At 40.6% G+C, this 21,009-nt stretch overlaps 1 protein-coding gene across 8 annotated transcripts in view; it reads left to right on the top strand.

The window, feature by feature from the left end:
• The window catches only part of LOC128118220 (zinc finger protein 431-like), a 52,986-nt gene extending 33,227 nt beyond the window's left edge, over positions 1-19,759 (top strand). For 6 of the 8 annotated variants that reach the window (XM_052750685.1, XM_052750690.1, XM_052750687.1 and 3 more), the window contains 3 exons: positions 15,982-16,108; positions 16,306-16,366; positions 17,511-19,759. In XM_052750685.1, the coding sequence (XP_052606645.1) occupies positions 15,982-16,108; positions 16,306-16,366; positions 17,511-18,801 (1,479 nt within the window). In that variant the 3' untranslated portion in view covers positions 18,802-19,759. Of the gene's footprint in view, positions 1-14,936; positions 14,995-15,981; positions 16,109-16,305; positions 16,367-17,510 lie in introns of all 8 variants that reach the window. The other 2 variants (XM_052750691.1, XM_052750692.1) reach the window with 1 other exon arrangement.
• Positions 19,760-21,009: the final 1,250 nt, after the last annotated feature.

The raw sequence follows: 21,009 nt of genomic DNA, 5'->3' as shown, positions 1-21,009 counted from the left end.
GGCAAAACTCTATAGGAACATGTCCAGACTCCCTATGTAAAATCCTCATCTAGAAACAGCATTGCTTTGGAAATGACTGCCATGTTCTTTTTGCCTCCTGTAGGTAAGAGATACTTTTCAGTTCTTCTATTTTGTTGTGATGGCTATTCTTGGAAGTCAAACTGACTACCTCTGGAATGAATTAAAACCAAAGCATTGGATACACCTGTTAGAGATTTTTCTTAATTGAAACTTTTGAAGTGGGAAGACCCATCATTAATCTAGATCTTTTGAAGTGATGAGATTCACTTTTCATCTGTGCCACATCTTCTGGTGGCAGCCTACATATATAAAGTATATTGAAGAAGGAAGTTCTTTTTCTCTTTGCCTGCTTGTCCTAGCTGTGGCTAGGAAGGTCATTCCTTTGCTGTCATTAAAGCCTAGTTCTTAGGAATTCTATCGTATGCTGAAGACCATCTAAGACATCCAGCTACATGGGCTGAACATCTACTGGATTCCTCAACTTTCTAATGATAGACAGCTAATGTTGGTCTAGCTAGACCACAGCCTGTGGGACATTCTATTAAATCCATTTTCTACCTACATAGAGGGAGAGAGAGATTCATTCTGCCAGTTCTGTTCATATAGAAAACATTGACTACTACTGCTGGGTTTTTGTTATTGTTGTTATTTTCACCTGACCACTAAGGAAGATGTGCTGGCTAACAACAGTGCTCATAAAGGCATTCTTCCTTACTCCATTTCTAAGTATTTGGCTTATTGTGAAGACTATGCTTTTTATTATTATTAAATTGTCAAGAGGTTAAAATAAATTTCAGGAATAATACACCTAAAACAACAGAACCATTGTCCAGCCTTCTAGTGGGAGAAAGACCTATTATCTTGTTTGTGATCTGATTCCCTCTTTTCTCTCCTGATTATCTGAAGTCCCTGTGACAACCAGGTAAAATGTACCTTTAGCTTACATGACCTAAGTGGGAAGCCACAGAACTAATAACTTCTTTTGTGCCCTAAAATCTCTCTTAATTGTTAGTATACTGGGCATCCTTCCACCTGTGGGACAGGAGAATCACTCCACTCTATTTTATGTAATGGGCTGTATAAGCTAGCTACATTGTGTCAAGGAGGAAGAAAGGGAAGTGTCTATGGAATGCAGGAAGATAGTTTGATCAGCCTGGGGCGAGTGCTGGGTCTGGGTTGGAAGGCAGAGCCAGGAACCACCATGCTTTGTCCACTCAGCACAATGTAGGCTTAGGGGAGATGCTCTTGTCACTTAGTCCTCACTAGCAATCAGGGCATTCGTGCCAACCTGCCAGTCAGAAGTGGTGCAGGGCTTTTCAAGCTCCAAGTGGCAGGCTTGGCTTTGTAGCTGAAAAGGCACCTGTGGTTTTGATTGCTGTGTCATGAGTGCTACTGCAGGGAGCTGTGAGGGGAGCATGGGCAAGATGGGAAGCCACAACATAGTGAATGAGGGGCTGTTGTCTCCAGATGAGCAGGAAGGGATGGTGAGCTGCCCAAGCCAGTGTGGCAGGGCTTCCCCTGGGGTGGGTGGGAACCTGAGGCCAAATTTAGTGTCCTGTGAGGTCTTAGGTGTCCTGGACCTCCCTGGACCCAGATGCAGGGCTCTGCATGACTTTGCTCTGTGGAGTGCATCTGTGCAGGACATTGGTAGCAGGGAGCTGAGTGTAGAAACATCTTTTTAGTCAATGTCAGCATTCTTTTGGTACATCCACGGAAGGCAGGTTGCCAGTTTCAGAGAGGTCTTGTTTCTTTACTATCTTCTAGAAGTTCTGCACTTTGCATTTAATAGTTTGGTGTAAGATCCATTTATATAGTTAATTTTGTGGAGGTTGTAAAAGGCATCTCATGTACTGGGTAGCACTCCACTATTAAGCTGTGATATAGAAGAGTAAAGTTGGTAATATAGAGCATTTATCAATGCTTAGGAGATAGTTAGTCACACAAAGTCAAATTTAGCTAAGGAAGGGCTGCCTCTAAAACACTCTAAAGATAGACAATATGCTAACCAGGCCTATTTTACATTAGGATGTTAGGACACACATGTTTGTTTACCAGGATTGTCCAGACATTTGGCTTCAAACCATTACAAAGGAGACACCCCTGATTTACAAATAGACACTATACCCATCCCTGTATCAAGGAACAGCCCTCTAACAAGCTGTTCAAGGGGACAGTACAGTGTCACAACCAACATTAAGGCCTGGTGTGCCATAAAGGTCCTGTTTACTTAAGAAAAACATAGTTCTGCTAGATGTGCAAGACAGCAGGTGACAACTATTTGAAAAGGAAAAACATAGATGTGTTGAGGGCTGGCTTGATCAAACAAGGCCTTCCCTGAGACCCTCATGTATGGAAAAGGAACATAGGTCCTTCTCAAACCCAGGAGCAAGCTTGGCAGAGTCAGTAACAGCCTGGGAGCTTTCCCTTAGTCTCTGAAGTATAGAGTAAAAACAGCTCCTTCTCTGAAATGAGGAACATGCTTGGGAGAGCTGATAATGGTCTATGGCCAGGGCCTTTGTGGAGGATTTGCTTAAGATCCTCAGAACCAATTCTTCCCACCATGTGGTTCTATGGTTATCAATCCCAAGACCACTGTGGGCTTGTGTGTTCCCCATATGCAGCATTGTTTGATTAGCCGCATCCCTGAGCTCATCCCATTGTACGATAGTTTCTGCTGACTTCATAAATGTCTCCCATTTCCTCCCTGGAAGTAGTATAAAAGGTTCTATTTTTCTTAAGCTTATTTGATATGAGACATAGCTTGTTCAAGACCTTCTCACCCCCAGCTTTTTTTTTTCTATCTTCTACTTTTTCTGTCTTTCTCATCTTCTGGGACCTCTTCCCCAGGACCCTGTCACTGAAGAATGACATGCTGTGTCAGGTCACTGGTGTACTTAAGAAATGATTCTGGGAGTAACTTTGTTGTATGAGTCTCCATCTTCCTAAGTGGCCAGACTTGGAGTTTTCTGTCCTTATTTAAATTGTTCAAAATGTAATCTGGAGTCTGAACCTAAAAGAAACTTAAGGATCATAGCATATGTGGAATACAAAGTCTGTTCTAGACTGGCTCCTCTTGGATCATTAGCCAGAGATTGATGCATGCTATCATTAAAGAGATTTTTCTTTTCTTTTCTTTTTTTAGATTTATTTATCATGTATACAGTGTTCTGCCTCCATGTATGCCTGTAGGCCAGAAGAGGGCACCAGATCTCATTTCAGATGGTTATGAGCTACCATGCTGGGAATTGAACTCAGGACATCTGGAAGAGCAGCCTGTGCTCTTAACCTCGGAGCCATCTCTCCAGCTCCAAATTTTCTCTTTATTAATCTCTTAAGTGTGTGGAGTGATTTCTTCCTGGGATGGCATATTAATTCTAGAATAGCTGCACCTCCAGCTTTTAGAAAAATATTTCTGAGACAAGCTCTCCTGTGTTGATTCTGGTGTCCTTGATCCTAATCTGTTGCTCTCCAGGGCAATGACCTGCTGTCCTTTATATTACACCTTCTAAATTCTTAAATAAATGACTGTACCACCTCAGAGTTTAAAATTATTTGTTTGAGACTGTCTACTGTAGTCACAGGAAATGGATTTGCGTGAGGAGCATGGTTTCTGTCTTCAGACCAGAATAGGAGGAAAATTTTATTATGTATGCTGCAGAGAGAAACAGGATAGGCATTCAGCTGCTGGAATCACCATTATGAAAAAGGAACTGATTGTGGCAGGGGAGTAATTTTGTAATTTTCCAGCATGTATTAATTTGTGTTATGTAAATTAACACAGACCATATTGGTGGTGTTCATGTTGGGAAGCTACTTGGGATCTCATGAGAGGCCCAGTGAAAGCAGTTCCCATTGTGCTCAGGTTTTTAAAGAAAACAAAAATGAGGAGAAAGGACACTTCATCCTATTGGGGGCTAACAAACATTCAGTGGAAACCAACTGATGAGTGCAGTTTAGGTAATCAGCTGGAGTTCCCAATAGAGACATGCCCAGTGAAACTTTCTCCCTATGGTTCTCCCACAGCATGACTCTTTGCAACAAGCTGGACTAACCAGTGGCTATACTGTGTAGAATGGAGGAAGTCTAGAGTGTGTGAAGTCCTTAATGAGTGTGTATTTTTACATAAGCCAGCCATTTTTAAAGAATCACAACTTTATACCCATGAAAAAATGGAAAAGCTTCCATTAATCACTCAGGGTGAGGATCAGAGAAATGTATTGCCATACCTCAGTGGTCTAAGTGTGGATATTGACAGTGTTTGCAAAAAGAAGTCCACCATATTTTTCTCCTCTGGATTTTACAGCCTGAATACTGTTCCCATACAGAGACTGCTCCTACCTTGTTAGCTAAACTTGTCTCCTTGATACAGATGTATACACTCAGCCCCACCTCCTTGTTTATTGTAGTCATAACTCCATCTCTTTGTTCAAGGGTATGCAGTAGCCCTGCACCTCTGTTCAACTAAACAATAAATGTGCTGAGCTTCTAGGGTGCTGAAGTTTCTCCATGTGAGACCCCAGAACAAACAACCCTAGCTCTCTGTCCATGTGTCTGTGTGCCTGTCTTTTCTTCATTCCCTCACTGCTCCAGTCAAGTACATCCCTGGAGCTATGCTGGATGGATGTGGCACCGTACCACTGATGCCAATGAATCCTTTTCACAAGTTTCCATAAGCACCCAATAGCTCTCCCAGGGCGCCATAAGTCCCCTTGAAATTGTCTTTAGTCCAGGACTGAATGTAGTCTTATTCAGGTACAATGCAAGAACTACACTGTTATGAGCTCATGATGAGAAAGGCAATGTAATACCAGAGCAGTTTTTCGCATCCAACTTTTAGACTCTTTGAACTTCCTGCCCCGCAGTCTTTTCTGAGCCATAGAGGGAGTGATATAGATATCCCACTTAGGGATAAAACTCCACATTGTATAATCCTTAGCACCTTGAGTAATCAAGGGTATCTGCCTTCACAAAAGGAGCTTCTCTGCTCAAGGTTGAAAGCAGACGTTGTCCCCAGACCATCAGACCTCACTCCATCTGGGATATGGTGTTTGGGACTTTATGTCAGTGCACATCCCTGATCCCTTTCTCTCTTGGTGCTCTTGACCCAACACCCTGACCATAAATGTATTTCTTCAAGTTTGTCATGGCTTTTTATCAGTTTGTCTGTCATTTGAAGGGAACTCCAATAAAGACATGCAGAGGGGATAAAAGCAAACTTAGGTGAGACTTTGTTGAGTGGCAATTAACATTATTTTTTCAGAATTAGGACATTTAAATTCCATATTCCTATATTCTTTATGCACATTCTTTCTAGCTTCCTCCACTTGAAATATTGCATATATCTTCCTTGTTAGCAAAATTCTTTAGGACCTATGTTGTCATCTTTGAACATCTTTGTGAAAGAACTGGCATTTAAATAGTTTATAAATTTCCAGGGACTAAACTTATAGTGTGTACACATGACTAAGACTCTGCTTTCACATTTAAGATTTACTTTGTCTAAAACAGTTTTGGAGAATGAATCAAAAATAAAATTTCACATGCTCTTGCATGTTGCCATCTGCCATACATCATGATGACTGTCATCACAATGGTGGAAATACATGTGATGCTAACCGCATGTTAAGAAAGCAATTCCTAATGAGGAGAGTAGAATCAGTAATCATCCACTAAGATACAGCTGTTACATGTCCCACCACATCATCACTCACACTGTTAGGAAGAGGGAGGTTAGGAGAAGATCTGTGGGATCTACAGGAGATGGGAATAGGCAGGCAGAGAAGGCTGCCACAGGTGTTATGCTACAGAGCGGGGGATGAGATGGGGTGTTGAATCTAGGAAGAATATCTGCAGGTGGTGCCTGCGTAAGTTGGGGACTGCAATAAATCGATGAGTGGTGGGAGGGAGTTTAGGCAGGGATGGTCTCTGAGATCCACAAGAAATGGCAGAAAGAGGAGATGGGGTAACTGGGTGTGGGGAGTGGCTGTAACTGGTGTTCTGTTATAGTGCTAGGGATAAAACTTGGGGATTAGATTTAGAGGGGGAAAGGGAGTCTTCAGTTGGCTTACCTGTTTTCCTGGCCTGCTCAGCTTGTACATTCCCAGTGAATGCCTGCTAGAGCTGGAGGCTGGGATGATGGGATGAGTTAGGGGGAAGGAAGGTTAGAGAAGATCTTTGTGATACTTTGGGGATAGGGTCAGAGAGGAAAGGGAGACCACAAAAGATTTCCTGCTACAGAGCTGGGGATTAGATTGGGAGGATTGGTTCTGGATGAACAGGAGAGGTGTGCATCCACCCTTGTTGCCCTGGCAGGAACAACCTTGGGTTAGAGGGTGCCTCTTGGGGTTACTTAGTAGTGGAATGCTACCCAACACAAGAGATGCCATTTAGAACCTCCACAAAATTAACCCCAAATGAATCTTACACCTAAATGTTAAATTCGAAGTGCAGAACTTCTAGAAGATACTAGGCCTCTCTGTAACACAAATCTTAAAAGATCTTTATAAAAATAAAAAAAATAAACAAAAAACAAAAACCTGGAGCCAGATAATGGAGTGAAAGCTGAAAGATCAGAGAAACAGAACAAGCTATCTACGTTCTTACCTCTACCAAATCCTCAACCTCAAGAGAGAGACTTCCTATTTACTCATGCCTTATGAACCTTTCTGTGCCCTGCCATCTTCCTTCCTTCCTAGTGCTGGGATTAAAGGCATTTGCCACCATGCCTGGCTCTGTTCCCAGTGTAGACTTGAACTCAAAGAGATCTGGATGGACCTCTGCCTCTCAAATGCTAGAGTTAAAAGTGTGTGCTACCACTGTCTAACCTCTATGTTTAATATAGTGGCTGGCTTTGTCCTCTGATCCCCAGGCAAGTTTATTAGGGTACACAATATATCACCACAGCTCTCCAAGCTTGGCAACCTGCCTAGGGTCTACAGAGCTTTCTCTAAGGCCCTGGCATATAGAGAAAAAGACAGAGCTCCTTCTTTCAAAGGAGAGCTGGTAATGGTCTGGGGTCAGGGCCTTTGGGAAGGGGTTGCTTCTGTTCCTAGACACCTGATTCTTTCCACACATGGGGACATGGTTATCAGTCCCAAGGCCACTGTGTACTTTGTTTATAATGTTTGTGGGGAGAGTGCAGGTGCTCAGCAGACACACTGGTGAGCAAGGGGCTACTGTCCCCAGACAGGGAGGGGCAGCTGGCTGAGCCACTAGAGCTGGTTTGGTTAGTCCTCTTTGGGACTGGGTGGGAGCCAGCAGCCAGAGGCAGAGTCCTGTGTGGTTCTGCATGGCCCTGAATCATCCTTGCAACTCCCTGGGCTAGGGTGGCACCCTCTAAATAACTTCATTCCTGGGGTTGCATCTGTGCAGAGCATTGAAAGGGACTGTGCTTAGAAATATCCTTGTTCTTGAGCTCACTATGAAACTGAGGCACCTGTAGTGCTTACATTTTAGCTATGGAAGGCAGACTTGCCAAACTTGGAGAGTCCTGGTCTCTTTAGTATCTTTCAGAAGTTCTGCACTTTTAACATTTAACATTTAGATTTAGGATCTGTCTGGAGTTAATTTTGTTCAGCTTGTAAACGGTTTCTCCTATGTAGAGTAGCACTCCACTGCTAAACTGATATAGAGGAGTAGAATTGATGGTAATAAAATTGATAGTATAAGGATTTTCCAATCTGTAGGAAACATTAAGTCACATAAAGTAGAATTTAGCAAAGGGAGGGCTGCCTCCCAAATACACCAAAGATAAACTATCTAAAAGGCTACCAGGCCTTTTAGAGATTAGGATGCCAGGGTTTAAATATTTGTCCACTGGGATTAATCAGCCATTAAGCTACATTCCCATAATAAAAGAAAAAACCTTGATTTACAACCAGCCAAAAGCCTCCCTCCCCCATCAAAGAATAGGCCTATAACATGCTGCTCAAGCGACAATTAGGGTAGCAACCAACATAAAGATATATTAATTCTAGAACAGCTGCATCCCCAACCTTTTTGAAAAGTAGTTTTGAGTCAAAGTCTCTGATGTTGATTGAGGTGAACTTCAACCTTGTGTGTAGCTTTGCAGGGCATTGCCCTTACTATCCTTCTGACTAACCACCCTAAATTCTTGGATTACAAGTCTGCAGCACCACAGAGTTCTAAAATTACCAGTTTAAGTCACGTAGTGGACTGTCCATTATAGAACAGGAAAAGGATTTGTGTGTGGAACATGGCTTCTCTCTGCACTGCATGGGGAAATAGAGTAGACAATAGCTAGATCACAGACTGAAGGTTAAGGCAGTGAGCTGCATGGGTCTCCATCATAAAGAAGGATCTGATGGGGCACAGTGACTGATTTTCTGTGTAATTTCCCAGCATGTATTAATTCCTTCCATATGCATGAAGACAGACAGAATTGGTGGGTATACAACTACTGAGTAGCTTCAACTACTGAGTACTCAGTTTCCAATTAGCAAACTCCTTTGTAGATAATGTGCAATCCTCATTGACACAGTTAAGTCAGCTGAGAGGTTTGAGACACAGGCCATTGTCTGTAACTCTGTCAGTTTACAGCACTCAGCAAGTAACATCTTACATGGTACCAAGTCATATAATGTCTTATTAATGATATTCTCTCTACCAGGGAAGGGCCTAGTCTTTTTTAGCTAAGTATTCTTCCAATTATTTTTATCTCTTTAACAAGTCTTTTTAAATTTCATTTTTAAAATAAATTTCATTTATTAAGAGATTTTCTATTTATTTTAAATACCAACCACAGATTTCCCTGTCCTCCCTCCTCTTGCCCCCTAGCCTTCCCCCCCAACCCAACCACCATTCCCACCTCCTCCAAGGCAAGGTCTCCCATGGGGAGTCAGCAGAGTCTGGTACATTCAGTAGAGGCAGGTCCAAGTCCCTCCCTGCACCAAGGCTACGCAAAGTGTCTCACCATAGGCACTAGCTTCCAAAAAGCCAGCTCATGAACTAGGGACAGGTCCCAATCCCACTGCCTGGGGGCCCCCTGTACAATTCAAGCTAAACAACTGTCTCGCTTATCCAGAGGGCCTAGTCCAGTACAATGAGAGCTCCTCAGCTATTGGTCCACAGTTCATGTGTTTCCACTAGTTTGGCTAGTTGTCTCTGTACTTTTTTCAGTCATGGTCTCGATATCCCTTGCTCATAGAATCCCTCCTCTCTCTTATCGATTGGACTCCTGGCGCTCCACCTGGAACTCTGCCGTGGATCTCTGCATCTGTTTCCATCAGTCACTGGATGAGGGTTCTATGATGACAGGGTATTCAGCCATCCTGTCACCAGAGTATGCCAGCCTTATATTTAAGGCATATCTGCATTGTCCTTAAAATTTTATTTTCTTTAAATGCATTCCTGCTCTAATCTCTACTTGTTTCTATTGTCCAACATTTCCCAGTCATTAAGAACTTCATTCCATTTTTTCTTAAGTCCTCTTTCTTTCTCTTTCTTTCTTTCTTTCTTTCTTTCTTTCTTTCTTTCTTTCTTTCTTTCTTTTCTTCCTTCCTTCCTTCCCTCCTTCCTTCCTTCATTCCTTCGTTCCTTCCTTTATTTATCTATATCAGTTTAGAGCAGTGTTTCTTAACCTGTGGTTCACAACTCCTGGGGTCAAAGACCCTAACACAAGGGTTGCCTAAGGCCATTAGAAAACACAGATGTTTATAATTCATAAAAATATCGAAATTACAGTTATGAAATAGCAATGAAAATAATTTTATAGTTGCTCGTCACCACAGGATTCCAAATTGTATTAAAGATTGTAGCATTAGGAAGATTGAGAATGACTAGCTTAGGACAGTGTATCCTGTACCTCAAACTTGCCTCACAGAATATATTTGAGAATTGCTTTGAACAACTAATCCTGACCCTGTTGCCCAGTGCTGGGAAGACAGTCTTGCAACTCCTTCCAGGCTGGTTTCATTTCCAGGATCCTGCAGTTTGTGTTTTCTTTTTCCATTTTCAGGTCTTAAATAGTTTTGTTTCTCTTAACTGTTTTTTTCTTGGCTTTATTTTGGGAGTTTATTGGTGTCCTCTAACTGTTTGTGTTTTCCTGTCTTTCTTTGAGGGATTTATTGATTTCCTCCAATTGTTTGTGTTTTCCTGAATTTATTTAAGGGATTTATTCATTTTCTATTTAAGGACCTCTGATATCTTCATATAGTTGGTTTTAAGGTCTTTTTCTTGCATTTCAGCTATGTTGGCTTAGTCAGTAACTGCTGTGATAGTATAGTTGGGCTTTGGTTGTGACATGTTTCCCTGGCTGTTATAGATTATGTTTCTATGCTGGTGTCTAGGCAACTGGGTTTGGGCAATTATAGGTCTAGGTGCTGATTTCTGGCTTCATTTTTGTTGGATGGGAGTTTTGTTCCTGAGTTTCTGTTTGCTATCTGGAGTTTCAGAGTGTGTGTTTGCTGAATGTTGCCTTTTTTGCTAGCCTTCTTAGCTGATTGTTCAAGGGCATTGGAGGCTAGGGGAATGGGAGGCCAGGCAAGATTATCCTAGGGATCCACAGGAGGTGTGGAGGGGAGGGTAAGCTGCCTCTGGTACTCTATTCCAGTTCTAGAGGCAACTGTACAAATTGGGTTTGGGGTAATAGATAATGTAGTAGATCTGTGGAGAGCCTACCTGGTCTTCTTGCAGATGTGGTAAGTTGTGGTAAGAGCAGGGGTTGTTTGCCTGAGTTGAGGGCTGGGATACAGAGATGAGGCAAGAAGGGAAGGACAGGTGGGGATGGTCTGTAGAATCCACAGGAGACTTGAACAGGGAGAGGAAGCTGCAGCTGGTGTTCTGTTACAGCCCTAGGGGCAACCCTGAGTATTGGGTCTTGAGTAACTGTGGGTGTCCAGCCGCTATTTTTATGACCAGGGTACTCTTGAGCAGGGAGAAGTGAGAAATATTTAGATAGAAAGAGATACCTAGACAATGAGAGGAAAGACAGAAACACAGGATAGTCTCGGGAGGGCCTGGGTCAAAATCCACCAGCCCCTTCTGTCCCTTCTAAAGGGCTTTTAAAGGAATGCCAAGGGGTGGAGCAAAAGACCTCCTCCCAGCATAGCCAAGTACAGACCATCCCAAACACCTGGTAACCATGCATGTGGTCAAGCCATCCCCTAATGCAGCCCTGCTGTGTAAAGCAAGCCCAGATCTCACTAGGAAACCTTTGTGGGCTCTCACGGGTAGCTGAGAATGGGGAAGGTCCATGGGCAACCTATCTGGTAACCTACCCAACATCTTAATACTGATTCATCAGATTCCCAGGGATCATTTATTTACTTACTTATTTAGATTTTTGTTGTTGTTAATCTGTGAAAGACTTAATAGGTTTTTTTTGGATAAAAGTACAATGTGGGCTGGGCATGTCACTCAGCTAGTATTCTTCAGGTTGACCTGAGTTCATATACCAACACCCAAGTGGGAAGGCTCATAAACACCTGCTACTCCAGATCCAGGGAATCTGACACCCTCTTCTTGGGTATGTCACACATGGAAAACATTTTCTCACACACATACAAACATACACATAAAATGGGGATAAACTTGTTTTCAAAAGTGCTTGTGACTTAAAAAGCAATTAGAGTATAACAGGTTGCTTTAGGTGCATAATACAAATCATACAATGTTCACTTAAAAATCTGTTACCTTGTGTTTGGTTTGAAAACATTTTCATTTCCTCACTCTGATGCAGAGTTACATCCAATCTTCAATCATAGGAAACAAAATGGTTTCTAAGTTATCCTAACAGACATCCTTTTCTTTATCAAAAAAGAATGGGATATTTTCTACAATGTAGAAACATCAGAAAGCTTCAAGCAAATCTATCCAATTTTGGTAGAACATCCCTCCTCACCCAACCCATTTTCTGTTATTGCAAAGGGGAGAACTGTAGTGCACAGGGTGAGTTGTGGTCAGTGATTTTTTTTTTTTAAATTTGGCTAGAATCTTGTAGTTCTAGTTTAAGGGATCATGTTAAATTTGTAGGTCTGTCTTTGTGGCTCCTTTGGTCAATGGTGCCATCTATGTTGTGTGATTTTATTAGTTGTAATCTAACTATATTGATGTTTCTCTGGGAAATGATGGGCCTTTAGCTATTTTTGTATTCTGAAAAATTACTGTTATCAGTTCCTTGAGTTTTTGTTGGTTTGGGGACTTTCTGTGGAGAAACAGATTTAATGTTCTCTTCTTGATCTTAGAGGCTTACCTCTCCTCATTTCTTGGCATATAATTGTTGTTACTATCATCAGTATTTGCATTTTTGCTATTTAAGTTATTTCTGTGGCTAGTACATTGGTTTTTGTCTTTTAAAACATTCTTGTTTATTATTGTCTCTGTGTCCTAGTTAGCTCCAGCTGTCAACATGTCATAGCCTGCCATCATCTGATGGAACATCAGTTGAGGATATACCCCCATCAGAATGGCTGGTTGCTATGTCTTTGAGAGGTTGCATTGACTGATGATTGATGTGTGAAATCCCTTCTACTGAGGGTGGCAATATCCCTAAGAAAGTAGGCCTGGGCTGAATAAGAGAGCTACCACAGCATGATACAATGGCCAAGTAAGAGAGAAATCTAGGAAACAAAGTTTCCCCATGCTTTTTGCCTTCATTTGCTAGCTTGAGTTTCTATCCTAAGCTCCCACAATGATAGATTGTGATCTGACAGAATCAGCCAAATAAACCCATTCATTACCTGAGATGCTTTTGGTTAGAGAATTTAATCCTAGCATCAGAGAAGCAAGTTGAAACAAAAATAGTACATAAAAAATGGTTTTGTTCCTGGGCAGAACCTGGGAATGTTATCTTTTAGAGGAATGTGGAGGATATCAGGACATTGGATAGTGAAAGCCATAGAAAGCTGTACATAGAGCTTAATCAGCTGTTCTTGTAGGACCTGGAAGATGGGAGTGTTGAGAGTAATGACAGACAGTGGAGGTCCACGTCATAGAATTTCAGTGGGAAGTAGACTCCATGATAAGTTAAGCTAGAGGTCATTTGTGTGATATTTTGGTCCAAAACTTTTGTTATGCCCATGGCCTGAAAAATTGTGTAAGGCAGAATTAAAAAAATAATGGGCTGAGCTGGGTGTGGTGATGCTGACTTTAATCCCAGCACTCAGGAGGCAGAGGCAGGTTGATCTTTGTGAGTTTGAGGCCAACCTGGTCTACAAAGTGAGTTCCAGAACAGCCAGAACTGTTACACAGAAAAAGCCTGTCTTGAAAAACAAGAAGAAAAAAAATAATGGGCTGATTTCTTATATGGAGTATTGAAATCTCTTAGATGGCTATTACCGATGACTCATTGAGACCTATAGTGAAAAAAAGCAACAAGTGGGGCAGAAATAAATGAAAATCTTTGAGTTGTAGGGAAAAGCAGCACTAGGTAGTTTCAGATGGCAGCCAAGTGCTGAAACAGGAAGGAATTTTCAGGGAGATTATCACCATTAAAGATATGACCTTGCTCTATGTTGGAAGCCTAGCAAGGTGCCTTAAGGGTAAGATTCCATCCTTCTATGCCCCCAATTAATGGAAGGATTATGCAAAGTGTTTCCTAGTCCCAGGAAGCAACTTCATACAAAACCTGCTGCAACTCGGGACCAAGCATGGCAGGGTCCATCACAACTTAGAAGCCAAATTTGGAGGAATCATCAATGTTGCACTAATTCTGGAAACAAAAAAAAGATGCAAAATTTCAGGTCATGGATTCTTAGTCTGTGGTTTCAGTTCAGCACTGTTGTAGGCATCTGTGTTTGGCAGAGTCAGAGCCCTAGTGAAGAGACTGTGAAAATTCGTTGCATGGTGCTATTAAGATAAAGCCTGGGCTGTATTTTGAGACCATAAAATGTTGAAATAGCCAAGCTATGAGACATCTGCCAGGAAGAGCTGCTTATATAGAGTGGAAGTAACCATAGAGAGAGCTGTGTGAGAAGTTGCAGAGATAGGGCCATCTAAGCCTTTTAAAACTGAATCCCCATGTGTCTGAGACAGAGCTACAGGACTTGATTGTTGCCCTGCTGGATTTTAGTTTTGCCTTAGCCCAATCATCCCTTATTATGTACCTATTCCTCTCTTTTGGACTAGGAATGGGTATTTTGTACCATTGTATACTAGAAAGATTTGACTTGCTTTCTAATTTTACAAGATGTCACAGTCAAGAGCTTTTCTTGAGTGTCAGATGAGACTTTGGACACTTGAACAACATAGGGGCTGTTGTAGACTCTGAGGATCATTAAAGTGACTGAATGCATTTTCTTCATAGATGACCATAAGCCTGTAGTGATTTGGGTCAGGATCTATTTTATTGAATGAAAAATCTCCCAAATAGATGATATATTTGAACATGTATCTCTTTGGTGGGTCTCTTTGGGGTGATTGTGCAACCTTTAGTAGGAGGAACCTTTCTGGATGAAATTCCTCATTGGGGATGGGAGATGAGTGTCTATACCCTCAACCCATTTCCCGTTCTTTGTGTTTGCCGTGTTGTGGTTGAAACTGATTGGTTAGTTTTCTTCTTGTGCTGTCATGACTTCACCACCATTATAAACTCTATCCCTAAATCACATAAGATACAGTAGAAGCAATTGTTATTCAATGCTAAACCATTTTGCTAGCCTGCTGGGCTTTTTTGTTGTTTTTGTGTTTGAAAAACATGGTTTGTCTGTGTAGTCTTAGCTCTCTTGAAAGTAGCTCTGCAGACCAGGGTGCCCTCAAACTCAGACTCCTGACTTTAGCTACCAAGTGCTGAAATTAAAGGTGAGCCAACCATTTCAGGGTTTTGTTTTGTTTTTATATTATTGGGTGGTGGGCCTAAAATGTAGGTTTTTGTACATGTGAAGTATGTGCTGTTGTACTGAGCTTCACCAACATTGTGAGTTTTGAAATTTTGCAGAGGGTATCATTATCTTTCCTAGGATGGCATATATTCATGACACTAATACTGCCTGAGCCTTCTGAGTCATTGGATTGCAGGTGTGTGACATTCTTCCTGTCTATTGTATTTGTTTTGAAATTTTTTTAAATGAATATGAGTCTTTTGTCTGTATACATGGATATGTACCCCCATGGGTGCCTGATCCTCACAGTAGTCAAAAGATGGTCTCAGAACTCCTGAGCTTGGAATAATGGATAGTTGTGATCCCCCATATAAGTATTGGCAATTGAGACCACAAATATACAAAACCAGCAAGAGCTCTTTACTGCTGAGCCATCTCTTCCTGCCCTATGTTATTATTTATGATCAGCATTTACATTGCTCATGTTTTCAGCTGTCCATTTTTACCTGTTTAAATATGCAGTACCTTTTAGGAAGATCTTATTAATGTCACAGTTTAGACAGGCATTTCAGGTTTCTAGAAGACGAATATAGAACTGGAGTGAATGCATAACTCTTTGGAGGAACTTCAGTAAAAAAACAAACAAACAAAAAACCAAAAAACAAAAAAAAAAAAACCCTTTGAGTTCTTTCTATTGTTTTTTGTTTGTTTGATTGATTTTTGCAGGGGAGACAGATTCTTAATATGTACTTCTGGCTGTGTGGAATTGATTGCATAAATGAGGGTTACATTCAACTCAGAGGTAGACATACCTGCTTCTCCTTTCTGAGTCCTAGGATTAAAGGCATTAACCAATACACCCAGCTTGCCCATTATTTTTTTTTTGTGATCAGTGATTGTTCATAGAATTTCTTTGTTGTATACTCAGTACTGTTGATCTGTTTGCTTGTCTCTCTGTCTGTTAATACACATTTCTCTCACAAGGCAATATCACATTCAAAGGGTGCAGAAATGACAGAGGTGACCCTTCTATTCAGTTTCCTTCTAAAGTAACTTAATGATTACATTAGAACTTCTGTGTCATGGGAACAATGAGAATTATTTGACTATATTTTCAAAGAAGTATACATTTACAATGTTATCAGTATCACTTTCTTTTATATACATGTATGGGATGTTATAGAATGCAGTGACTTATGACGATGTGCATGTTGACTTCAATCGTGAAGAGTGGGCTTTGCTGGATCCTTCCCAGAAGAGTCTCTACAAAGATGTGATGCTGGAGACCTATAGGAACCTCACTGCTATAGGTGAGAATAAATTTTCCTTCACATTTTAAAATAAGGGAGTGACTGTTTCTTGGTTATTAATGCTCTTCTGTAATTACGATTGAAACTGAGGAAGGATGATGTGAGTAAATCAGGCATGGTTCTAAGGTTTACTAAAGATAATAACTTAAATTTTGCACAATTTTCAATAATATATATTTTCTGTTACTATATTTTAGGGTACAAATGGGAAGATCATAATATTGAAGAACATTGTAAAAGTTCTAGAAGACATGGAAGGTAATTTTCATGTGCAAGCTAATACAAATATGCCTCTAAAATTTTTTTAATGTGTCTGGAAGTTTGAAAGAAAGTAACCATGTTAATACACACAGCTTAAAGTGCATTGATGATTATTAAATTCTCACAAAACTATATACCTCAATGTGAAGTAGGTGAATTGTGTTTGCAATGATTTACTTTAAGAAAGAAGACAAGGAAACAATGCCTTAATAGATATTACCATTTGATTCATAACCTCATGAGAACTGTGCTGTAGAACTGCCTGCCAATCCTTTTAGTTTCATACCACTCATATACAAAAGGTATGCACATTGAATAGGTGATAGTATATGTCCAAAACCTTCTAATAAGCAAATAGTCCATAGTAAAGCTTGTGTTACTCATATACTTTTTGTGATTTTGCTAAATTCAGTGAGAGGAGGGATGGAATTAAGAGCCAATGGGGGGTTGTTGTGGATAAACCTTAATCCCTATACCATACGTCTATGAGGACCAGGAAGTCAAACTGTGTGAATGCAAGACGGAAACCTTTTATTTGTTATTCTCCCTTTAAAAGTATATCATATGTCACTCTGAATACAAGCCATAGGAACACAGGGGTATTGAAAGAAGCCACATACACCTCTCCCTCTCAGAATAATTAGAAGATATGTAGTAGTCCCCACTTTGAATAGACTTGTTAAATGTGATTCAAGTTTACAAGTAATTGCTTTTCCAGCTTCATTAGAAGCACATCAACAAACTCACATTACAGAAAAGCCCTATGAATACTAGGAATGTGTAAATACTTCTGTTTATCCTGGTTCAGTTTGCAAATGTAGTATGACTCACACTATAGGAAAATTTGTGAATGCAATATGTGTGGTAAAGTTCTGAGTTTTTCCAGTTCTCTTCATATATGTGAAAAATCTCATATAGGAAAAACATGCTATAAATGTGAACCATGTAATAAAGGATCTTACTATCACATCTATATTCAAAGATGCAAAACAACCCTTAATGAAGGGAAATAAAGTGATAAAACGTTAAGATGTGATTCCTCTTTACAATTAGACCAAATTGTAAAATTAATTCATAAAGATATATTCAAAAAATGTAATGAATGTGGTATGGCTTTTATATGTGCCAATTATCATTGCAGGCATGAAAGAAGTCATACTGGAGAGAAACCTTCTGAATATATTCAAAGTGTTAAAGCCTATGCATATCTTAATAATCTTCAAAGGCATGAAAGAATCCATACTGGAGAGGAACTCTACTCATGTGGTAAAGCCTTCTCACAGGACAGTAGTCTCCAAACACGTAAAAGAACATACACTGGAGAGAAACCCTATGAATGTAATCTATGTGGTAAAACCTTTGCACATCATAGTCATCTTCTAATGCATAAAAGAACGTACACTGGAGAGAAAGGATATGAATGTAATCAATGTGGTAAAACCTTTTCACGACAAAGTAATCTTCTAACCCATAAAAGAATACATACTGGACAGAAACCCTGCGAATGTAATCAATGTGGTAAAGCCTTTTCACAACACTGGTATCTCCAAATACATAAAAGAATACATACTGGAGAGAAGCCCTACGAATGTAATCAATGTGGTAAAGCCTTTTCACGACAGAGTAATCTTCTAACCCATAAAAGAACCCATACTGGAGAAAAACCCTATGAATGTAATCAATGTGGTAAAACCTTTGCATTTAGTGGTAGTCTCCAAAAACATAAAAGCACACATACTGGAGAGAAACCCTATGAATGTAATGAATGTGGGAAAGCCTTTTCACAAAAGTGTCATCTCCAAACTCATAAAAGAACCCATACTGGAGAGAAACCCTATGAATGTAATCAGTGTGGGAAAGCCTTTGCATGTCACAACCATCTTCTAACGCATAAAAGAACACATACTGGAGAGAAACCCTATGAGTGTAATCAGTGTGGGAAAGCCTTTGCATGTGACAGTAGTCTCCGAGTACATAAAAGATCACATACTGGAGAGAAACCCTATGAATGTAATCAGTGTGGTAAAGCCTTTGGACGTTACAATCATCACCTAATGCATAAAAGAACACATACCGGAGAGAAACCCTATGAATGTAATCAATGTGGGAAAGCCTTTTCACAAAAGTGTCATCTCCAAATTCATAAAAGAACCCATACTGGAGAGAAACCCTATGAATGTAATCAATGTGGTAAAGCCTTTGCACATCATAGTCATCTTCTAAGGCATAAAAAAACACATACTGGAGAGAAACCTTATGAATGTAATCAATGTCAGAAAGCCTTTGCATGTAACAGTAATTTCCAAATACATAAAAGAACTTATACTGGAGGGAACCCTGTTAATGTAATCAATGTGTTAAAGCCTTTGGACATCACTGCAATTTTTGAAATCATGAGAAAAAAACAAACTTCAGAGAAACCCTATAAATGAAGTCAGTGTGGTAGGGTTTTGCACTTCATGGTAGTCTTTATATAAGAGTAGAAAAGTTTTACTCTAAAGTATTCTGTTAAATGCAATTATTCTTTTAAAGCCTGTGCATGTCACAGTAGTCTTTGAGGACGTGAAAAAACTCATAACAAAGGGAATTTGGCTATAAAGGATTTGGTGATATCTTTAGCCAACACATTTTCATTATACAAGAGTATTCTGGAGAAAAGACATCTGACAATGTTAACAATCTGTTTAAGCACTACAGTGCCTCTTTATTTTGTTTGTACCTGCAAACTCATGGATAAATCCCTACAATTTAAATAATAAAGTAACCCTTTTAGATTTCATACATCTCTTCAATGACATGAAATAACTAATTGAGGAATAAAACTTTGCGGATGTGTATTTGTGCCTTTTCTGTTGGTGTGATAAAAACATGTCTACTTCAGCTTATGAAAGAGTTTAATTTGATTCTTGGTTCCAGAGGGATACAGGATCATCATGAAAATGGCATGGCAACAGGTATCAGACATGGCATATATAGCAGGAGGCTAAGATCTCACATCCTCAACCTGCAGCATAAACCAGAGAATGGGAACTTGAAAAAGTGTACAGATGTGAATTATGAAAGCATACCCCCAGTTACATATTTCCTCCAGCAGGGCACTGTTGTATGATATTTTTTGTGTTTTGACAAATAAAGCTTTCCTGGAGATCAGAGGGCAGAGCTAGCCACAGTTAACCCTAGAGGCCAGTCTGTGGTGTGTCACACTTTTAATCCCAGCAATTGGAGGCCCATGCCTTTGATCCCAGCAATCAGGAGGTGGAGATGGGAGTATAAGGTAGATGGAGACAGGATCTCAGTCCTCATTTTGTCTGAGGATATGAATAGATAAGAAATCACTAGTGGCTGCTCCTTTGCTTCTCTGATCTTTCAAGTTATTACCCCACTATTTGACTCCTGGTTGTTATTGATAAAATGAATTAGGGTCACACTTCATCTGGTGTCCAACTTTTGGGGCATGAAGTCATGAAAAAGCCACTTGCTCATAGCTTTGTAGCCAATGGCACACACCACAGCTACACATGGGGGTTCCCACCAGAGCCACTGCCTCACAGGCTAGGTCCCCCCCCAAGCCCTCTAAGCAAGTTTGGGATTTTTCTGTTGCAACCTCTCTGCAGCAAACTCCACAGGCACTTGGGCTCCAAATCCCACTGCTGTGGGATGTCATTCTGTATGCTGTGACTATGTGTTGCTATGATTGGTTAATAAAGAAGCTTCTCTGGCCTATGATGAGTCAGGTTATAGCCAAGCAGGAAATCCAAGAGAGAGAGAAACAGGAAGAGGAAAGGCAAAGGCAGAGAAGGCAGCCTGCTGTCCAAGGAGCAATGTCAGCAGACTGATGCCAGCATGGCCACAGACCATGTGGCAAAACATAGATTAATAGGAATGGGTTAATTTAAGATGAAAGAGTTAGCTAGCCAGAAGCTTGAGCCATAGACCATACAGTTTGTAATATAAGCCTCTGTGTTTTTACTTGGCACCAAGCAGCTGTGGGATGCTGGTGGGAGAGATTCCTCCTGACTGCAGGGCCAGGCAGGACCAGAGGAACTTAGAGCTACATTTGGCACCCAGATGTCGTAGGGCCAGGCAGGACCAGAGAAACTTACAGCTACATTTGGCACCCAGATGTAGCAAGAATTTCCATCCAAAACCCGAGAAAGCTTTTAAAAAAGGATCCTAAAACAGCTAAAAACACCTTCCTAGTTTTGTCCCTCAGGCAAGCTGTGATACAAAGACACCAAGGTATATGGGCTTGAGCTAGAGTATGGTGTGTTCATAGTATGTAGGCTTGACCTACAGCATGGTGGATTTCTGCTGTGGTACACAGAGGTGTCTTCAAGTCACACAGTGCACTGCATGGTGAATTTAGCTTTTGCTAGTTCAGACAAAAAAGTTTCTGGGCTACATGTTCCTTGATGGAGGCATAGACCCACTGCTTCCCAGAGTTGGCAATGAGCAGGGCTCCCAGAGCTGGTGGTAAACATACCACTGCCATGTTGGGATGCTGAGAGGGCTGGAGTCAGCAGTCAAGGCTGTGGCTTTTGTCCTAACCACACAGCTTAACAGTTGAAAATCTCTCCTGGCCAGAAAAGGATTATAGGTTTACAATAAAGACTGATTCAGATGGAATAAAACTTTAAATG

This window comes from Peromyscus californicus, unplaced genomic scaffold (genome assembly GCF_007827085.1).
Source record: "Peromyscus californicus insignis strain IS unplaced genomic scaffold, ASM782708v3 Scaffold_22__1_contigs__length_63687245, whole genome shotgun sequence".
Taxonomy (NCBI): Eukaryota; Metazoa; Chordata; class Mammalia; order Rodentia; family Cricetidae; genus Peromyscus; species Peromyscus californicus.
This window is presented reverse-complemented; position numbering and strand designations above follow the sequence as displayed.